The following is a 16547-nucleotide window of genomic DNA, read 5'->3' as shown; positions in this document are numbered from 1 at the left end:
AACCAGGGTTAAAGTCATAATTTTTTGCATATTTGTACCTGCAACATTGCTCCAATGGCACCAAGATAGACGGCTCGTCTTTGGAGTGACGTCCGAATCTGAATAGGCCAAACCGTCACGACAAAATTCACTTGGACAGGATAGAGAAATTGTACTCACGCCCGGCCGTTGTCAAGGTGAAGCAGGAAAGTGTTGTTGCCGAACTCCTCGAACGTCTCGTAGTGATGTCTGTCCATGTTGCCTAAAACAGGATTCAAGAAAATAAGACTAGGAACTTTTAACTCATTCAAAGACATTCAATCCATTTGAAGTGTTTGGGTTAGCAGTGAAAGATCATTCTTAAGTAATATTAACAGTGATGGACGTTCAATCCATTTGAACTGGAGGGTTGGCAGTTTCCAGCCTCTCCCAGTTCAAATGGATGTCTATCGCCCTTACGGCAGACGGTGAGTTAATGAAAATAAATAAATAAATAAATAATAAAAAAACATGGACAAGTGTAGTATTAAGAACTTGTATACACTTGCAGTAAATGTATGTGTCTGAATACATAATATCATACAACAATAATCAAGATTTCAGTGAAACAATTCAAAATTTTATCACAAGCCACTGTAAAAATGTAGTTTTCTTCTTTCTTTTCTTCTTTTGCCTGGGCGATAAATCAATTTTATGAGTTTTGGTAGGGCAGATGAATTAAAAAAAAAAAAAAAATTAGCCTGGGAGAGAAGTTCGGTCATCCGAGAGGGACTCGTTGTCGAGAAGCTACTCCTCCGCGTTGATAGGAACCAGTTGAGGTGGCTCGGGCATCTGGTTCGGATGCCTCCTGGACGCCTCCCTGGAGAGGTGTTCCGGGCATGTCCCACTAACGGGAAGCCCCGGGTACAACCCAGGACACGCTAGAGAGACTGTCTCTCGGCTGGCCTGGAACGCCTTAGGATGCCGCCCGAGGAGCTGGTTGAAGTGGCTGGGGAAAGGGAATTCTGGGCTTCCCTGCTAAAGCTGCTGCCCCCGCGACCCGACCCCAGATTAAGCAGTCAATGATGGATGGATGGATGGATGGATGGATGGATGGATAACTAGTTTGAATCTGAGATTCGATTTCCCGACTCTTCACTGGTCCGTAGTGGTGAAGAGGGATCTAAGCCAAAAGGCGAAACTTGATTTACCAGTCGATCTACTTCCTAACCTCACTTATGGTCACAAGCTGTCGGTTGTGATCGAAAGAACAAGACCATAGATACCGCCCGCCCTCCCTCCCCCGGCTGGCTGGGTGGGGGCCGTGGCCCTGGGTTGGCGCCCGCGCGGCTTCTCCGCCCGTCTGCGTGGCTGTCGCGCGCCCGGTGGGGCTTGCGTGCTGCTGGATGTGGTAGGGCATGCTCGGGTTGGGGGTCCCGGTGCCGGGATTGGCGATGCGGCGGCGTAGGGTTGGTCGCCAACGGGCTTACACTCATAAGAGATTCACACGATTACTGGGTTCTAGATCACAGAACTGATTTGTGTACACTCTTCCCCTTTCAATCACTTGGCTTATAGGCTTATAGACACCCCCACCCCCCTCTTTCACTGGCCAATAGGCCCCCACATGGTGTAAACCGGAAATACATCTCGCTGACGATAGCACCAGCATATTAGTAAGTAGTTTAGATGTTCAATGTATTTCTTGTTTTTTGTTTGTGTATGTTTCTTTTCTTTCTTCTCTTGAATTTCTTTTCAACTGTCCCCCCATAATCCCTTCCTGTTCGCTGCTTTGTCATAATAAAAAGGTATTTTGTATGATCACAATGGGAGTATGTCAGACTCTCAATGTGAAACATTAAAACTGTTCAGACTATCCGGGCACTTAGACTTCCATTCTCTGTGTCAAACAGCTGAACAGGTCAGGTTTAAAAAAAAAAAAAAAAAAAAAAAAAGACCCCAGATACAAGAAATGAGTTTCCTCGCATGGTGGCCTGGCTCTCCCTTAAAGATAGGGTGAGAAGCTTGGTCATCCGTGAGGGACTCGGGTGTCGAGCCGCTACTCCTCCACGTTGAGGAGCTAGTTGCGGTGGCTCAGGCAGCCTCCCTGAAGAGGTGTTCCAGGCATGTACCACCGACAGGAGACCCCTGGGACGACCCAGGACACGTTGGAGAGACAATATCTTTTGGCTGGCCTGGGAACACCGCTGGAGGAGCTGGTTGAAGTGGCTGGGTGGGGTGGGGGGTCTGGGCTTCCCTGCTAAAGCTGCTGCCCCTGCGACCTGACCCCGGATTAAAAGCAGGGTAATGCATGGATGGATGGATAACCGATCACCTATCTTTTCACATTTTGTGGATTTTGGGCTGTGAAAGAATGTTATCTAGAGCTAGTGAAATACGTCCTCCACCCCCCCCAAAAAATAAAGCCAAACATTGGGAAAGGAATCATTTACAAATAAAAATTAATTTAAAATTATCCTCATCGCACTTGATGCATTTTGTTACTATAGTATTACAAGCACATTCATATCATTTTCTTAAACTAATAGCCATAGAATTCTCAACACTGTTGGCCTCTTGAGCTTCAAGACCACTTGATAGTGCAACTGAACCACCACGAAGCTACAAAGCTTCATTGCTTCAACAGGCTTCATTTGACCATCACTGCTCCGTTGGGATAGACAAAAAACCTCTGCTGCCACCTGTTGTCATCTTTGTTGTTGTCCAGCATGCCTGCTCCTAGCATGCATTGCAGTGTTACAGATGTAAATAAAATTCTAACTTCATGTTCTGTACTAATTACTTATTCAGTTACTCTTCCAGTTTATTCATCAATTGCTAATGATGTTAGGTTATTTAGTTTGTGATGTGTGTGAAGTTTTGTTTGAAACCGTGAGTTTGAATTACCTTAGATGTAATGACCTGCTATTACTTGTCAGTGGAAACCAGTTCATTTGATTACACATAAGCAGGTACTGATCCTCCATACTAGTGCGACAAAATGGCCGGTGGATACCCATGCTACAGTTCCCAGGTCAGTAAAGCAATCTGACTAAACTATTTTTGCAGAAATCTTTTACCAATGCCTCTTGTCTCGCAATCCATTTATTTCAAACTCGATGCATATCGCCAAACTATTCTTTTATTCAACTTTTTTTTTTCAAGTTAACCATTAACCATTGACAATTGGTAGCTGGGGGGAAAAAACATTTTTTTGTGCAGAACTTCGATATTTGATTTTTAGGCCATATCACCCAGCCCTAGGCTAGAACTGACCATAAGCGGAGTTTAAGGGCGGGTGGGCTCCCCTGGTGGCCGAAAAGTATTGTTGCATGTAATTGACTTTCCCATACTGTATATGATTTTAAAATTAAGAATTTTACGGTAAAATGTCGTCTATAAAACTTACAATAAAACTTAGATAAACTTGCAATAAAACAAACAATAAAAATGAATTAAATGAACAAAAAAAGCATCTGAGACGGTATTTTGCTTTGCTTAGCCAAAACCACCCGAGGACCGAAGAGGCAAGATGGATATATGTAATTTTTTCAAACCTAAGCTTTCAAAAGCGACAACTACTGAGCAAGAACCAAGGATTGAAAATGTGGACCATGAAATGCTAGGGACCACCGTCAAAATGGTGAGCGGCGTCTCAATTTGCCCCACTAAAGACGCTAATTTTACAACAGAGCCACCACCAGTGCCTTGCCAACGTAGTTACCCCCGTCAAAAATTCTGTCCCCTGGCCGCGGACGTGCACACACATATTAGTTATGGGTTCAATTCAATTCAATTCAATTTTATTTGTATAGCCCTCAATCACAACAGAAGTCTCAAAGGGCTTTACAGAGGCAATATGATACATAATAAGAAATGAAACAACAAAGATGAATAGATACAGTTCAAGTCCTGGCTATCCCCTATCCTTAAGACCCTCCATGCCGGCAAGGAAAAACTCCAAAAACTCCAGAGTCAATTGGGAGAAAATGAGAAACCTCGGGGAGTACCACAGTCAGGAGAGATTCACTCCCAGGACGGATAGACAGGAACCCCAGAACTGCTAATGGGAATTAGCAAGCGAAGTTACAGTCCGTAAAAATACAGTGGAGTAAAGGAGCAAGAAGAGGTCCCTCTAGTCAGATGAGACGGGGGTAGCAGCGAGGACGTCTATCCAGCCAGGGGTCCGGACAGTCAGGAGGCTGCAGCTGAAAAATAGCCCCTCCCCAGAGGGGAGGGGGGAAAGGGGACACCAGGTGACTAGTGATGAAGAGACTAGACAACTAGATATTAACATTGGAAAATAGAAATAAAGTAAGACAAGGGATAGGTAGAGTAAGAAAAGGAGATAGAACTCAGCGGCTGTACTTCCCCCAGCATTATAGCTTCTAGTGCAGCTTAGACTAAACTGTGAGTCTACTCCGACTTCAACTAGCCTAACCATAAGCTTTGTCGAATAGGAACGTTTTTAATGTAATCTTAAATGTGCAGACTGTCTCGGCTTCTTTAATACTAGCTGGAAGCTGATTCCATAAAACAGGGGCTTGGTGGCTAAAGGCTCTAGCTCCGACAGTACTTTTAGAAACCCTGGGAACTACTAGTAGACCTGCATTCTGAGATCGGAGTGTTCTGTTGGGGTGGTATGGAACCAGAGCATCGGTGAGATAAGATGGCCCCAATCCATTAATGGTCTTAAATGTAAGAAGGAGTATTTTAAATTTAATTCTAAACTCGACTGGAAGCCAGTGAAGTGCCTGGAGCACAGGGGTGATGTGCTCTCTTCTATTGGTTCCTGTTAAAAGTCTTGCTGCTGCGTTTTGGACTAGCTGAAGACATTTTAGAGAACTTTTAGGACAAGCTGCAAGTAGGGAGTTACAGTAATCCAATCTCGATGTAACGAACGCGTGAATTCATTTTTCTGCATCGCTTTTAGATAAAATATTTCTAATTTTGGCGATGTTGCGCAGGTGAAAGAAAGCCGTTCTACAGGTTTGTTTAATGTGTGCTTTAAACGATAAGTCAGGGTCAAATAAAACTCCTAGGTTTTTAACTGTGGTACTGGAGGCTACACTTACATTGTCCAGAGTGACATGTGTTATGTCGACTTAATCAACTGAAGCCAGAAAAGAACCACAGTCATAAATTTTGGACATCAACGTTTATTAAACTGGAGAAACTCCATACAGGACTTGAATTACAGTAATAACAGTTATAGGTCATCCTATGAGTAAAAGAGAAACGTAGACTTTTTATACCTTCAGTACGTATGCTACGTTATACGACAGAAAAAAAAAAAAAGTTTTTTTTTTTTTTGATGGATGGGCCATGTTTTAAAACCTCGTAGATAACTAAATCATCAAAACACGGAAATAAAGCAAATCAGTGCAGCGCAGCGGCTCCGCCCAGGGGATACAATTTTTGACGAGGGTAACTACATTGGCATGACACCGGCGGGCGTACCATATTCAATTGATGATGATCTTGGCGAAAAGTATAGATGTCCTAAGCAGTCTGATTTAGAATTCCCCTCAAGAATGATGGGAAACATAAAAACGCTAATTTTCATCTTATTATCATAAATATTCTTGTAAGTTAATTTTATTGTTGACACTGCGTTTCGGGGTCATTAACATGTTGTGCCCCCCGTCTCAAAAGTCAAACTCCGCCTATGGAACTAAGACTACAATTTTCTTTTAAATTATTCCTCAGATGTCGCAGACAGCCTACTCACGAGCCGAACTTTTCGCAAACTACACAAGGATGGCTCTAACTCGCTAGCGAACGGAACTGTTGTGATCAAACATAAGTCATTTCGGTTGTCCTCTCCTGTGTCCATGTCCTCCACATAAATCGGACAGTGATAAACTTGATCGGGCATCCGAGAATGCTGTAACGGTGCATCTTTCACGTGTGCTCTGACGCATATTAGAGGCATGGCGAAGGGTTGCGGTGAAAGTGTGTTTTCTAAGACTGCTCTCTCCGCATTCCACGAGGCTCCTTTTAGATCCAGGTCACACAAGTACACTGCGTCCTTAGGAGGTGGTGTGAATAATGGATCGTCACGAACCTGGAAGGATGAAAAGAAGGTTATCCTCTAAGCACTGAAAAGTTTTTACCACTTTTGTTCCCTTGTTTTAGCAGCACTAGCATTACCCCAAGATGCAGAACGATATCGCTGAGGTACTTGTGATGCGTCTGCGCCGCCTTTCTCATAAGCGCAACAAGAAGACCTTTGGCGTTAGCAAAAGCGGACAATCTGTAGGTAGCGCGAGTTGCCGAATCGTTGTCGCGCCACAGGTAAGCACTTAGCAGTTCCGCCCGTCTCTGCAAACGCGACAAGGCGGTGAGCGTGGGAAGGGATAGGAAGGTTTCCGTGAGGTATCGATGCGGCTGTTGGAGAAGACAGAGCAGCGAAGATACGGAGCCGTTCAGTTCTTGCCACTCAGTCAGGAGAAAGTCATAAAGGGGACTTTGGAAAACAGCGCCGGCGTTTCTCGATCGGATTTCATTTTGATGCGTGAGGTATTCCTGAAGCTCGTGTAGCCGCTCTCGAGCCTGGCTGAGTTCCGGCAGCATCGCTAAAGCGCTGCTTGAATGTACGGCTTGCGAAGGAGGAACTTGGGAAGCCTGAAGCATCTTGTTGAGATTGTGACTGTTGATTTTCACTATTTCAGCTTCCATGTCAGCACTAAAACCCAACAGAAGAGGCTCGCTGATGTTGATGGAATATAGCAGCTGGTAAACCAACAATCGTGGGAGTTTGGCAAGATCTAAAAACAAAAATACAGTCTTTACTTGACTTAACCACGGAATAATCACAAGCTGTATCGCCTTACCACGGTGCTCGGTGCTGCTGATGATATTGGCGAGAATGTGAGGCCCACTGGCCACAGGTGGTGCTGTGCAGAAGCAGGTTTCAGCAGTGTTCTGCACTACCTCACAATCTGTCGACTCCACCGTGTGACTGCCATGAATGAGGTTGCCTTCAAATTGAAACAAAAAGTTATTAACATGCTCAACCAATCACAGTGAGCTTGGTCTGTTACGTTGGATTACCTGCTATGTATTGTAACGCTTTAGTTTTATCATGGCACAGACTGGCGGAAGAAATAAGCGCATCCACCAAAGCCAGAAGGTCTGATTGGCTCCTTCAGTAGTTAGGGGAGGGATAATTACAAAAAAAAAAAAAAAAAAATCAAATACATCGTAACATAATTATCAGACCATGTTTTGAGCAAGGGCGTAGAATTGGTCTCAACATTGGTAGGGACGATATAATAGCATAACTTGCATGTACACTTTTTGCTGGGGACAGGACATTAATAAGACCAAATATTTGGTGAACAGGGGTCAGGGCTACATTTCTCACGAATGTGAACCTAATTAATTAATAGGCTAAATGACCAATGCAAAATAAATTCAATTCAATTCAATTTGTATAGCCCTCAATCACAACAGAGGTCTCAAAGGGCTTTACAGAGGCAATATGATACACAATTAGAAATGAAGCAACAAAGATGAATAGATACAGTTCAAGTCCTGGGTATCCAGAACTTGAACTTGAATCTGTATTGAATTATAGTTTCATATGTATTGGTTCAGGTGATACACCCTTCGATTCAAACCTTTGTTTTCAAAAACTACTAAAGAAAAATTTTGAAAACGTCCAGAATAAATGTCTGGATTTTATTAGCCAATTTATATGGTGGTATTTGAACATACAGTGGGGCTAATAAGTATTTAGTCAACCACCAATTGTGCAAGTTATCCTACTTGAAAAAATTAGAGAAGCCTGTAATTGTCAACATGGGTAAACCTCAACAATGAGAGACGGAATGTGGGAAAAAAAAAACAGAAAATCACATTGTTTGATTTTTAAAGAATTCAATTCCAAATTAGAGTGGAAAATAAGTATTTGGTCACCTACAAACAAGCAAGATCTGGCTGTCAAAGAGGTCTTACTTCTTCTAACGAGGTCAAATGAGGCTCCACTCGTTACCTGTATTAATGGCACCTGTTTTAACTCATTATCGGTATAAAAGACACCTGTCCACAACCTCAGTCAGTCACACTCCAAACTCCACTATGGCCAAGACCAAAGAGCTATCGAACGACATCAGAGACAAAATTTTAGACCTGCACCAGGCTGGGAAGACTGAATCTGCAATAGGTAAAACGCTTGGTGTAAAGAAATCAAATGTGGGAGCAATTATTAGAAAATAGAAGAAATACAAGACCACTGATAATCTCCCTCGATCTGGGGCTCCATGCAAGATCTCACCCCGTGGCATCAAAGTGATAACAAGAACGGTGAGCAAAAATCCCAGAACCACACGGGGGGGACCTAGTGAATGACCTACAGAGAGCTGGGACCACAGTAACAAAGGCTACTATCAGTAACACAATGCGCCACCAAGGACTCAAATCCTGCACTGCCAGACGTGTCCCCCGGCTGAAGCCAGTACACGTCCAGGCCCGTCTGCGGTTCGCTAGAGAGCATTTGGATGATCCAGAAGAGAACTGGGAGAATGTGTTATGGTCAGATGAAACCAAAATAGAACTTTTTGGTAGACACAGGTTCTCGTGTTTGGAGGAGAAAGAATACTGAATTGCATCCAAAGAACACCATACCCACTGTGAAGCATGGGGGTGGACACATGCTTTGGGGCTGTTTTTGTGCAAAGGGACCAGGACGACTGATCTGTGTAAAGGAAAGAATGAATGGGGCCATGTATCGAGAGATTTTGAGTGAAAATCTCCTTCTATCAGCAAGGGCATTGAAGATGAGACGTGGCTGGGTCTTTCAGCATGACAATGATCCCAAACACACAGCCAGGGCAACAAAGGGGGGCTTCGTAAGAAGCATTTCAAGGTCCTGGAGTGGCCTAGCCAGTCTCCAGATCTCAACCCCATAGAAAATCTGTGGAGGGAGTTGAAAGTTCGTGTTGTCCAACGACAGCCCCAAAACATCACTGCTCTAGAGGAGATCTACATGTAGGAATGGGCCAAAATACCAACAACAGTGTGTGAAAAGCTTGTGAAGAGTTACAGAAAACATTTGGCCTCCGTTATTGCCAACAAAGGGTGCATAACAAAGTACTGAGAGAAACTTTTGGTATTGACCAAAAACTTATTTTCCACCATGATTTGCAAATAAATTCTTTAAAAATCAAACGATGTGATTTTCTTTTTTTTTCTTCTCCACATTCTGGCTCTCATGGTTGGGGTTTACCCATGTTGACAATTACAGGCCTCGCTAATATTGTCAAGTGGTAGAACTTGCACAATTAGTGGTTGACTAAGTACTTATTTGCCCCACTGTATGGGAAGACAATGTAAATAATAACGCAACTAGTTGGTTGCTTAAAATTGCTCAAATTGTCCCCACCAACTGTTAAGCTGGTGGGGACAATTTGAGCATCCTGAAATGTTGTTAATGTTATGTCCCTTGCGTTCATATGCAAACCTATGCCCTTGGTTTTGAGTTCTCACCAACTGTTGATTTTGGGCTGGCCCGTGCATTTGTAGGCCTCTCTCTGTAACACCACGGAGTGGAAGGTCGCACAACGTAGAAGGAGCTCCGTGTTGTCGCTCAAGTTTTCTGAGCCTCTCTTAGCGATAAATGACAAATACTGCAAAGAGCAGCTCAGCTCTTCCTTTATATTCCAGGAGGAGTCACAAACTACAGCCAGGGCATGCATTCGCACTATTGCTAGATTAAATGACATCAGAGGCATGATTATGATTACAATTTTGGTTTCATTTTGAAAGAGATAATGAAAGAAATAAGGGGCAATCTAAACAATTTATACACTGTTTTGCAACTTATGTTAAAGTGAGAAACCTACCAGGTAAGAAGGACTGAGTCGTTTCTTCAGTTAGAAACCAAAGTCGGAAATCTGAGTGAGGAGTATTCCAGTGTTTTGTTGCTGCAGGACAGTTAAGAGACATTATTAAAGTTGATATACAGGTAGTCCCCGGATTACGAACGAGATCTAATTCTGCGCTGGCGAAGTAAACCGGATTTCCACGTAAATCAGAATTAAGCCTGTTAAGTACCCCTTAACACCCCTGAAATCTTAAAATAACTATCCCAAAAGATATATTATGCATCATTGTAATGTCCTCGCCAAGTCTCTCTCTCTCTCTCCTCATATCCACTGTGAAGTATGGGGGTGGGTCAGTGATGCTGTGGGGCTGTTTTGCTTCCAAAGGCCCTGGGAACCTTGTTAGGGTGCATGGCATCATGAATGCTTCGAAATACCAGGACATTTTAAATCAAAATCTGTTGCCCTCTGTCCGAAAGCTGAAGATGGGTCGTCACTGGGTCTTTCAGCAAGACAATGACCCTAAACATATGGCCAAATATACACAGAAATGGTTCACCAGACACAAAATCAAGCTCCTCCCATGGCCATCTCAGTCCCCAGACCTCAACCCCATTGAAAACCTGTGGGGTGAGCTGAAGAGGAGAGTACAGAGGAGAGGACCCAGGTCTCTGGATGATTTAGAGAGATTCTGCAAAGACGAATGGTTGAAGATCCCTCTTTCTGTCTTTTCCCATCTTGTGAAACATTACGGGAGAAGATTAGGTGCCGTTTTGTTGGCAAAAGGGGGTTGTACAAAGTATTAACACCAAGGGTGCTAATAATTGTGACACACATTATTTGACGTCAAATAATTATTTCTTTATGTGGGATTTTTTCCCCACTGAATAAATGCACATGTATTGAAGGTTCGATTTTTCTCTTTTTTTCCATTAAGGTCCCATATTATTTAGAAAAAAATATATATTAGAAGCTAAAAAACACATAATTATTATAAATCCAATAATTATGGAGGGCACTGTAATTTAATCCTTTCAATGGCAAGAGACTATTTTTGGTGATATAAAAATTTCATAAATCTCATAAAGGCCTGATGTCAAACTAAGTGAACATCACGTTTTGGGTCACGTAGGCCACAATATTAACACAATGTTAGCCTACAGTGTATCACAAAAGTGAGTACACCCCTTGCATTTCTGCAGATATTTAAGTATATATTTGCATGGGACAACACTGACAAAATACAAAAATAACACTTTAAAGTTGATGGGTAAAATGGCAATAAAGAAAAAGATTTTTTTTAAGATTCCCTTTTTATAAATAATTATTTTTATTCATCCATTCTCCGTACCGCTTATCCTCAAAAGCGTCGTGTGACGAACATACAATTTAAATGAATAAAGAGAAGAAGTGCATTGTTTTATTTGTTTTGGTTAAGCTATTTTTAAAAAAAGATTTTAGAGTAAATACAAAAATAAGAATGTTTTTTCCTGTTTTTTTTTTTTTTTTAATGATAAAAACATTTAAGAAGAAAGAAAAAGCTTAGAAAGACTAACTTAAAACATGTTACAAATAAACTAGAAACTGCGATTTCTGGAGAATTTACGATGGGGCTTTGTTGTGGTAGATACAGATCCATCAGGTCACTTCCTGTTAATTTGGGGACATTTCGGGGACACATCCTGTTTATATCAGGTTACTTCCTGTCGATTTGGGGACATGCCGGGGACACGTCCTGTTGCATGGCTGCCAATGGCATCTACTTACTTGGGCGACAGTTGAATTTCAATGGGCTGTAATGGTAAGTTTTTGGTTCAAATTCACAACCACATACGTTTTTCTGCCATTGAAAATGAATGGGAAATTTAGACGTACATTGCCTTCAATGGCATGGACATGCATGGCTGTCAATGGCATCGACTTACTTGGGCGCCATGAATGGGCTGTCATGGTAAATGGTCCAAAATCACAAGGACCAACAGTATGTCTTCCTACCATTGAAAATAAATAGGAAATTTGGACGTACATGGCTGTCAATGGCATCCCATTAGAAATTAATGGGACAGTTTTTGGTAATTTTTTTTGGTTAAAGGTTTTTTGGCAAATTCTGTAAACAACTTTTATGCCCTTTAACGTCCTGGAATTTTTGATGCGTTAATTAATTATATTTGGTCAAAAATTATAACTAGACACAGTTTGCGGGCGAATGGGAAATTTTGAAGAGTCATTCTAAAAATTCCCTGCGTCGCCGAAAATTCTAGTCATTTCAATATTTGAACGGTGACTGTCGGTCAAATGGTTTGGCCAAAAAAAAAAAAAAAAAAGGAATTTTACGATGTGGGCCTTTGCCTTGCAAAGCCTATCTAATACCTGAATATCTACTATTAACTCATTGCCTGTCATTGATAACAATAGATATCAAATTCATTTAAACTGGGAAGCTCATCTTTCAGTACCGTTGACGGCGTTAGGCGTCCAATCCATTTTGACTCGTAGGGCTTGGAACAATCATTCGCTTCCAGCCTGTTCCAGTCAAAATGGATTGGTCATCCATCGCCGTCAATGGCAGCCAGTGAGTTAAATGGATGCCCCAAAATCAGTTAAGGTATAATTCCAACAAACGTAAGACTATTAACATTAATCATTGCAGATTTTGTAAATGTAGCATTTCCTTGTTCATGAAAAGAAGTGTACAATGACGTTTTGGACTATGAAAATTACAAATTCAACACAAGACACTCTTACCTCCAAAAGGGGAAAACAGCTGATTGAAACGTGCCACTAGTTTAGCATCCCATTTCTCCAGTAGGTGACAGTTATTAAACACCAACCAGTGGCCGTCTTTGACTGCGTTTTCCAAAGCTACCATGATGATATCAATATTACTAAGTCCTCCGACTGAAATGACTCTCACCTGTGCAGCAAGTATAGATTTAGAAAACATTAAAATAGCCACTGAAACATAATCACTCACGACCCTTACCGGCATTGCATCGGCCTTGAACGCCAATAGTTTGATTAAGTGAAGAGGCTGAATGCTTATCCATTTATCTTTGGATGGACAAGCCCAAGTTAGGATGATTGGTCCCTTGTTCTCCTCAAAAAATCTATAAAGCGCCCTAGGGTTCCCGCAGTGAGGAATTGATGTGTGGCCAGGTTGGCGGAACTGGCTGGCTGCCATAGCGTTAGCTAACTGTTCTGTGGAGAACGGGCGTAGGGTCTTGAAGAGGAGAGCCCTTTGAATCAAGGACAGATCGGAGTGAGCTTCAGAGGGAACCGGTCCTGCTATGACGGAGAACGGCAAGCTCAGGTACTCTTGCCATTCCTTGCGTGAAGCACTCAGAGAAGCGTTTAAACCTCTGAAGGCAGGAATCGTTTCTAAACAGAGGTCAGGGACAACCTGATTTGGAGCTTGAGGAGCAAGAATATCATTGAATCCCAAAAGGAAAGCAGTCCTCTCTGGTGGAGAGCAGAGTTGTTTTGTCTGCATAACAGCCAAAGTCAACAATTGCCTCAAAACCGCACAGTGGCCTCTAAAGAGAAACGGTCTGTAGTAGAACATTAATTTTGACACCATCCTGTTCCTTAACTCTGGTATCAGTCCCCGTATCACCGCCCCGGTGCCATATGATATGAGCCTGCCGGCCTTGTCGGTGAATACCTCCTGCATGATTGCATTGAAGTTCGATAATGAAAAGTAATAGGCGGGGGAAAGTCGGGACACCTCCTGCAAAGCCTGGTAGAAGAGCCAAGCCAACTTTATCAGCTGCTCGGGGGCGGCCAGCAGGTGCTTGTGGTACTCCTGAATCTCATCGACCAGCTGCAACTCAGTCTGACTGTAAGCCATTGATTCTTTGATCTCAGTCACTTCGGTGAGGAACTCAGTATCTTGCATTCGTGTGGTGTCGGACTGCAGAATGAAGTCCATGATACAGTCCTACAAAAAGATTGAGTATAGTGGGTTAAAGATATCAACAATATTAACGTGCTTTGTATGCATTGATTTCAATTCATCAGTTATAAAGTTTCTTCATACTGTGTGAAAATATATATAGCGGAAAACACTAAGGTGACTTGAAGTTCCGCTCTGAGACCCCCAATTTTGCCAAATTTCAAAATTGTCCTATATGCATGTGTGATACGTCATTGGAAAACTTAAAATCTCAGTTTTCTGGGGGAAGAAAAAGTTTGAACAGGGGGGCATTTAAAAAAAAAAAAAAAAAAATTTTAAACAGCAAAACCCTAACTGGAGGCAAGAGCACGCGAGGGCAGAATTAAAGACGCCACGATTTTAACGAGATATTATCGCGTACTTACCTTGTTTCGATCCAAAAACTCCATGTAGCATGTATCACCGAGTGTCAAGACAGCTGTGAATGGCCACAGCCGGATTTTGGGGGGATTTTATGGGTGAAACATGGTGATATAACAAGGGTTGCGATGCAGAAATCGCAGACAACAAGGAGTGGTCGAGATTTTCTTTTTCTTATAGTTACCCTTTTAAACGTTATTTTTCAATTTTTCTTTGTTTGGATCGATTATTTATCATCTAACATATTGGGGAAAATGCGACAGTAACAAAAAAAATAAAATTAAGCGATAGTTATGAGGTAGATATCCGTGACTTTTTTACAGACACCAAATTTTTCATTGTGACGTAATTTATTTAAAAGTTTAAAATATGCGAGTAAATAATTTTTTTAAGTTGTTTTTTTTTTTTTTAACTAAATACTAGACATCAATTAATGATTCTAAGCTAAAAATGACGGACATTTTGAATAATAAATATAATTACTTACCTTCTTTTTATGGCTAGGTTGAAACAAAAGCGGTTGCGCGACGTCTGTAAACAGGGGTTTTCCATGTAAGCCATGAAAAAAAGGTATTTTATTATAGTTATTATTCAAAATGTCTGTCATTTTGAGCTTAGAATCATTAATTGATGTCTAATATTTCGTTTAAAAAAAAACGAACGACTTTAAAATATTATTCACTCGAATATTGTAAACTTTTAAACAAGTTACGTCACAATGGAAAAAAATGGTGTCTGTAAAAAAGTCAAGGATATCTACCTCATAACTATCGCTTGATTGTATTTTTTTTTGTTACTCTCGCATTTTCTCCGATATGATAGATGATAAATAATCGATCCAAACATAGAAAAATCGAAAAGAAAAGAAAAAACGTTTAAGAGGGTAAATATATGAAAAAGAAAATCTCGACCACTCCTTGATGTCTGCGAATTCTGCATCGCGACCCTTGTTATATTACCATGTTTCACCCATAAAATCCCCAAAAAATCCAGCGGTGGCCATTCACAGCTGTGTCTTGACACTCTGTGATCCATGCTACATGGAGATTTTTGGATCGAAACAAGGTAAGTACGCGATAATATCTCGTTAAAGTCATGGCGTCTGTAATTCTGCTCTCGCGTGCTCTCGCCTCCAGATCGGGTTTTGCTGTTTAAATTTTTTTTTTTCTTTTTAAATGCCCTCCTGTTCAAAATTTTTCTTCACCCACAAAATAGAGATTTTAAGCTTTCTAATGATGTAGCTTTCCAATTTTCTGGGAAAGAAAAATTCTGTTTTTATTTTTAACGATATATTATCGCGTATTTACCTCTTCTCGATCCAAAAATCTCCATGTAGCATGTGAATGGCCAAAGCTGGATTTTTGGGGGATTTTATGGGTGAAACATTGTCATATAACAAGGGTCGTGATGCAGAAATCGCAGACATCAAGGAGTAATCGGGATTTTCATTTTCATATAATTACACTCTTAAACTTTTTTTTTTTTTCAATTTTTTTTTTTGTTTGGATCGATTAGTTATCATCTAAAATATCGGGGAAAATGCGACAGTAACGAAAAAAATACAATTAAGCAATAGTTATGAGGGAGATATCCGTGACGTTTTTACAGACGTCAATTTTTTCATTGTGACGTAATTTGTTTAAAAGTTTAAAATATGCGAGTGAATAATTTTCTAAAGTCGGTTTTTTTAAACTAAATATTCAACATCAATTAATGATTCTAACCTAAAAATGACAGACATTTCAAATGATAAATACGATTACTTACCTTCTTTTTATGGCTAGGTTGAAACAAAACCGGTTGCGCGACGTCTGTAAACGGGGGTTTGCAGGGTATAACGGACAAATTAAAAATAGTTTGGGGGCTTATTGCGCCATGAATCTGCTATGGCAGCATATAGACATATTGTTCTATGAAACGCAACAGTTCTTTTGGCTTAAAATACAGCAGTTTATTTTAGAGACACTGTGGAAGAACGGCAGGGAGCCCATGTGACGTCACCGCTCTGCGACGTCAACAATGGCGAGCTACTAGTTTATTTTTTTGATTGCAAATTTTACAAATTTGATTAAAACGAAAACATTAAGAGAGGTTTTAGTATAAAACTAACATTTATCTTTTAAGAACAACAAGTCTTTCTATCTGTGGATCCCTTTTACAAAGGATGTTAATAATGTTAATGCCATCCTGTGGATTTATCGTTATAATAAACAAATACTTATGTACAGTATGTTGAATGTATATATCAGTCTTGTGTCTTATCTTTCCATTCCAACAATAACTTACAGAAAAATATGGAATATTTTAGAGATGGTTTGAATTGCGATTCATTACGATTTATGACTTTTTAAGCTGTGATTAACTCGATTAAAAATTTTAATCGTTTGACAGCCCTAATTTAATTACGTGCCATTACTTGCTATTTACACTTTGGCGCATAAGCAGCGGCT

At 41.0% G+C, this 16547-nt stretch overlaps 1 protein-coding gene across 9 annotated transcripts in view; it reads right to left on the bottom strand.

The window, feature by feature from the left end:
• LOC130919928 (dynein heavy chain domain-containing protein 1-like) overlaps window positions 1-16547 on the bottom strand; it is a 73396-nt gene that overhangs the window by 2791 nt on the left and 54058 nt on the right. For all 9 annotated transcript variants that reach the window (XM_057842591.1, XM_057842590.1, XM_057842588.1 and 6 more), the window contains 9 exons: window positions 12769-13722; window positions 12531-12699; window positions 9807-9887; window positions 9451-9670; window positions 7015-7106; window positions 6795-6941; window positions 6112-6728; window positions 160-6025; window positions 39-98 (listed from right to left, as the gene is read on the bottom strand). In XM_057842591.1, the coding sequence (XP_057698574.1) occupies window positions 5657-6025; window positions 6112-6728; window positions 6795-6941; window positions 7015-7106; window positions 9451-9670; window positions 9807-9887; window positions 12531-12699; window positions 12769-13722 (2649 nt within the window). In that variant the 3' untranslated portion in view covers window positions 39-98; window positions 160-5656. The remainder of the gene's footprint in view (window positions 1-38; window positions 99-159; window positions 6026-6111; window positions 6729-6794; window positions 6942-7014; window positions 7107-9450; window positions 9671-9806; window positions 9888-12530; window positions 12700-12768; window positions 13723-16547) is intronic.

The sequence above is a fragment of the Corythoichthys intestinalis genome, chromosome 8 (assembly GCF_030265065.1).
Source record: "Corythoichthys intestinalis isolate RoL2023-P3 chromosome 8, ASM3026506v1, whole genome shotgun sequence".
NCBI classification, from domain to species: Eukaryota; Metazoa; Chordata; class Actinopteri; order Syngnathiformes; family Syngnathidae; genus Corythoichthys; species Corythoichthys intestinalis.
The sequence above is the reverse complement of the archived record's forward strand: the minus strand, read 5'-3'. Positions and strand labels throughout refer to the sequence as shown.